The 5,596-nt window shown below is 38.3% G+C and overlaps 1 protein-coding gene across 1 annotated transcript; it reads right to left on the bottom strand.

The window, feature by feature from the left end:
- Positions 1-2,412: 2,412 nt before the first annotated feature.
- On the bottom strand, positions 2,413-3,177 carry LOC121853281 (serine/threonine/tyrosine-protein kinase HT1-like). The gene has a single exon (XM_042347295.1). It carries the CDS (start codon positions 3,175-3,177, stop codon positions 2,413-2,415), a length of 765 nt encoding a protein of 254 aa, XP_042203229.1.
- Positions 3,178-5,596: the final 2,419 nt, after the last annotated feature.

Genomic DNA, 5,596 nt, shown 5'->3' with positions numbered 1-5,596 from the left:
TTACATGGAAGGAGAGCCTGTGTATGGTATCAGGGATGCTTGTCTGAGGAAAGAGCACTTGAACTAGGGGGAGTATTGAGCCCAATGTTATTTAATGTGTTAATGAACAAGATAGCCTGACACAAATATCCCACAGGAGTTGTAACCATCATTTATGCAGATGACATCATATTTCAAGGAAACTCTGTCAAAAATTTGCAGATTGCATTAAATAATTTTAGTGTTCTTTCTCAAAAGATGGGCTTAGTTATCAATGAAGAAAAAACCAAGTGTGAATGTAAAGGAAGAGGAACTGAATCCGTTTTTCTAAATGGAAATTTTTTTGAGAAATTGTCAATGTATAAATATTTAGGAATATATATTGGCTTTACTAGTGAAAGTAAAGAGGCAGAAATACATCATGTCCTCACTCAATGTAGAGCAAAATTACAGCCCTTGAAGGCTCTAGCATGTTGTGGTAAAGGTGCTGGGGTACCCATACTGAGAATGATGTATATTTCTACCATCAGATCACTTATAGACTATGTCCTCTCTTGTACTGCTGAAGGAAGGCTACAGGAGCTTGAGATCATGCAAAATGAAGCAATGAGAATAATTTTAGGGTGTCAAAAGGATGCAATGATTGAGATAATGAAAATGGAACTATGGTTACAGAGCATTTCACAGAGGGTCAATGAAATTAATACAGTTGCAGCAGTTCGATTAATGAGAGGGAACAGTGGGGGTAAATTTGTACAAGATATAAATGATGGTTTAAAAGGTAAACGGACCTTCTGTAGGCAAGGCAAGGGAGGATGCATGAATGGATTAGTAAATATTATTAAAAAATATAATCTGGCAGACTGGTGTACAGCTGTTCAGAAGAGTTGTAAGAATCCACCCTGGGAAGAACGAGAAGTAGAGTTAGACATAGTGCCTCTTACAATGAAGAAATTATTACATGAACCAGGACAGTTAAGGGCTGTACATGGGAATAAGATTAGTAATTTGCCTAAAATAAACACATTGCATGTATATTGTGACGGTTCAGTTATGTCAAGTGGCAGGGCAGGGTGCGGGATCCTTATAAGACAGTACACAGAACAAGAGAATGATGACATCAAAATTGGACTTCGGTTGAGCAGTTTTATTTCATCAACACAAGCTGAGTTATATGCAATCTTAGTATGGTTGGAAAATGTTGTAAATGTGTATAAAGATGCATATTTTTTTGTTGATAGTAGGGCAGCTTTGGATTCTTTGAACAGTGGGAGTCCAGTCTTTGAACACATTATTGGTTCATGTAGAAAATTAGTAAATACAATAAGGAAAAATGGCCATAATGTTCAATTTGTATGGGTCCCTTCACATGTGGGGATTGGTCTTAATGAAGCAGTAAATATAATAGCAAAACGAGCCACGGAAAAGGCCGAGATCGACATAATATGTACTAAAACCTTGAAACAATTAAGGAGCAAATTACGGAAAATACAATCAATAGAAGATAATTTCAAAAGGAATGAAATATACGAGAAAAGGGAAACAATGAAATATTACCATCATGTTCTCATGAACACAAAATTTACGTATGGGAAAGATGGGAGTAGGTGGAAAGATTCAGTGTATATGAGGTTAAGATTAGGATATAAATATTATTGGGAACTTGGAGCTGAGAGAAGTGAACAGGATAAAGAATGTAGAGTTTGTAGAACACCCAGATCCCATACCCTGCCACATTATATACTGGAATGCCCATTGCTTAATGTATATAGAAATGCCCATATAAATAATGTCCCCATGCAAATAGAGTGGATGTATAAAAATAGGAAAATAGATGATATATTAAAGAAATATAGAAATTTTCCATCTAGAATATAACTATGTATGTATATAACTGATTATATGAAATATTAGGGATTTATGTGAGACCTGAGAGGGACATTCCTGGATTGGGGTGGGGATGACTTATGTCACTTCATCCCTTTGAGATGTACTAATGTTTTTTGTATCTCAATAAACGTATCAATCAATCTGTACCTAGACATGCAGACTAGATTTTTCTGATGGCTTGTGATGAGTTAGGAACGATTTAGACCTTCAATCCTATCATAAATAACTAGTTTTCTCAGTCACGTGATGTTTTAGCAACTTTAACCCTTATTTTGTAGAGTTTTGGTCCCAATTTATTTAAAAATATAATTAACATCGTGAATTTAAGCGTTTTCCTTACCCATTGATCTGCCATCTTATGAAAAAAAGTCCAAGGTTGTGCTGTTGAAGGTTTGAGTTAGGGGAATGTTGAAGTCAGGCGGACAAGGAATCGGATGCAAGGTTTACCTGTCGTTTGAGTTTTGTTTTTCGTTTCGTTCAGATACGCTGTGGGAAGGTGAGAGATAGTGTGTGCTTTATAGCTTGGGGCCTAAAATTTTTTCTTCAACTGATGATTTCTCGGAATTCTCGGAGGAGGTGTGGTAGTGATGGCCGGTCAGTGCGGCGCTTGGTCATGGCCTTCTTGGCGAGTTTTGTGACCTCTGGATGGTCCCCTGGGGCCTCCTTGATCAATTCCATCAGGACAAACCCGAAAGAATATGTATCTGAATTCTTGGTGGTCCTAAACCCACGGCAGACTTCAGGGGCCATCCAGGGGAAGTCCTCGTGTAGGCAATCAGCGCTGACTTTACAAGACTTACCGATCTCACAGGCCAGACCGAGGTCAATGAGGCTGACCTCTGGCCGGGATGAGGGCCCTTGGATCATTATGTTATCCTCCTTGATGTCATTGTGTGCTAGACCTTTCGTGTTCATCTCAAGGATTTTCTCACCAAGGAGGAGCCCCAGTTGTATAAGGTCATATTGGCAGATCAGGTTATCTTCAGAGAAAAGGTGGTTGAGTGTGAGCTTACCCCTGAAGGACTGGAGGATCGCTGGAGGTTTTGGACAGTACCCAAGTACCTTAGGAAGCCCCCCAGCACCATCGAGGGCATACATCTTGGCAGCCTCATCCTTGAAGAATTTTTTGGCTGATGGTGACACTGCCTTTTTCAAAACAGCTACATCATTTCCCCACTTGACAAGGTAAGCAATTGCGTGCGCTCCCTCCCCGAGAATTTCCGCTCCGTCTTGTAGGAGGTCAGTCACGTCCTCAGGGAGAAGCTCACACACCCAATCTTGGAAGTTTTCTGTTTTTCGGCAAGCCATTTTTAATTATCTGTATCGACTCAGCCTTCTCCAGGACATCAAATTATTATTTGGGGGTTAGATGCGTTTTTGAGGCGCTGAAGTGATAGTTGTTGTGCAATGAAGTGAAGAGGTGCCTTATAGTGTAGTGAAGAGGTGCCTCATAGTGTAGTGAAGATGTGTAGTGAAGATGTGCCTCATAGTGTAGTGAAGTAGGCGTAGTGAAGATGTGCCTGATAGTGTAGTGAAGAGGTGCCTAAAAGTGTAGTGAAGATGTGTAGCCAGTAGTGTATACAATAGTGTGGTGGTAGTTCCTTGGTGAAGATGTGCCTGATAGTGTAGTGAAGTAGTTGTAGTGAAGATGTGCCTGATAGTGTAGTGAAGTAGTTGTAGTGAAGATGTGCCTGATAGTGTAGTGAAGTAGTTGTAGTGAAGATGTGCCTGATAGTGTAGTGAAGTAGTTGTAGTGAAGATGTGCCTGATAGTGTAGTGAAGTAGTTGTAGTGAAGATGTGCCTGATAGTGTAGTGAAGTAGTTGTAGTGAAGATGTGCCTGATAGTGTAGTGAAGTAGTTGTAGTGAAGATGTGCCTGATAGTGTAGTGAAGATGTGCCTGATAGTGTAGTGAAGTAGTTGTAGTGAAGATGTGCCTGATAGTGTAGTGAAGTAGTTGTATTGAAGATGTGCTTGATAGTGTAGTGAAGTAGTTGTAGTGAAGATGTGCCTCATAGTGTAGTGAAGATGTGTCTAATAGTGTTTTTTTTTTTACGGGGATTAGCCCACCCGGACACAGGTCACTGACCCACATCAGGGCCTGGGGGGCGAAAATGTAATAATAATAATAATAATAATAATAATAATAATAATAATGATAATAATAATAATAATAATAATAATAATAATAATAATAATAATAATAATAATAATAATAATAATAAATAATAGTCATAATAATTCATAATAAATATAATTTATGATAAAACAAACAAAATAAAATAATAAAATAATGATGATAATAATACAGTAACTGTAATAATAATAATATTAATAATAAAGAACTATAAATACAAAAATGAATAAAAAGATCAAAAGTGAGAAACAATATATGTATGTTGTATTGTCAAAGTAAGAGAAACAACTGAGACCCTGCAATTGTGTGAAAATGAAGCAGAAAGTCAGATCATCAACCTAGGACTTGGTCACATATGGCAGCAGGGTCTACTATTAGACAACACATTATGCTGCCAATATCTTCCCAGGCGGTAGTACCTCCCTGTTTGGTAACTGCCTACTACCTACTACCTGTAATGAAGTAGTTGTAGTGAAGATGTGCCTAATACACCTTTTCACATATCCGTCGAGACATTGTTTTATAACTATTTGACAAATTTCATAACCGAATGACACAACACATATCGAATGACAATCTAAAATAACTGTTGGTGGTCTGTCATTCTCCAATTGTTACATTCTCAAACTCTATGTAGACTGTCGGTTTATTGTTCACGGCTGTCAACTTCCTAACTTACGTCAATTACTTCTGTCAGCATGAACCAACAGTTATTTTAGAGTGTCATTCGATATGTGTTCTGTCATTCGGTTATGGAACAATGTCTCGACGGATATGATGAAAAGGTGTATTTTCATTATTTCGTCACTATTTCATCTCTTATCGTCATTTATCGTGACATCGTACTATTTCGTCACTTATCGTCAGTATTTCGTCCTTTATCATCAAATATCGTCACTATTTCGTCACATATCATCAATAATCGTAACTAATCGTCACTATATCGTTACATATCATCAATTATCGTCACTAATCGTCACTTTTCGTCACTTATCAATTATCGTCACTATTTCGTCACCACTCGTCACTTTTTCGTCACTTAGGGATACTTTTAGAAACGTATGGCAAATATCTTATCTCTTTTTCAATGATGGTAATAATAATAATAATAATTAACGGTTTATTAAAAAAACATGGCAGCCCGAAGGCTGAAAATATACAACGAACAGAGATGACAAGTTACATATGGTGAAATCGGTGAGTGGGTCACTTGATTGACAAAAGCTTTCAATACAGATACATAAGAAACATAGAGTCAACATATAGATTAACTTTAGATCTGGTACTGTGGGAGCTGGTACTGTAGACATTCTTGTGACCTGCTGTCGGCACCAAGAGTCCTTCCCACTGTCTTGATGGCCGTTGTACCTGACTGCTAAGCCGCTACCTCACTACAGCTGCAGATGTACCACGTGGTCCGAGTAGGTCCTCCAGCTCACACAGGGTGTTGGAGATGGGTCTTGTTTCTCATATGATGTAGTTAGGAATTCATAATTCCTCACCTGGGTGGAGTAGGGAGTCCTCATTTCTCTCCTGGTGTAGTTTGGAGTGTTTCTTGGCTTCTCATCCAGTGTTGGGGGTGGCGAGTGTA

This window comes from Homarus americanus, unplaced genomic scaffold (genome assembly GCF_018991925.1).
Source record: "Homarus americanus isolate GMGI-L3 unplaced genomic scaffold, GMGI_Hamer_2.0 scaffold26923, whole genome shotgun sequence".
In the NCBI taxonomy this organism is placed as follows: Eukaryota; Metazoa; Arthropoda; class Malacostraca; order Decapoda; family Nephropidae; genus Homarus; species Homarus americanus.
This window is presented reverse-complemented; position numbering and strand designations above follow the sequence as displayed.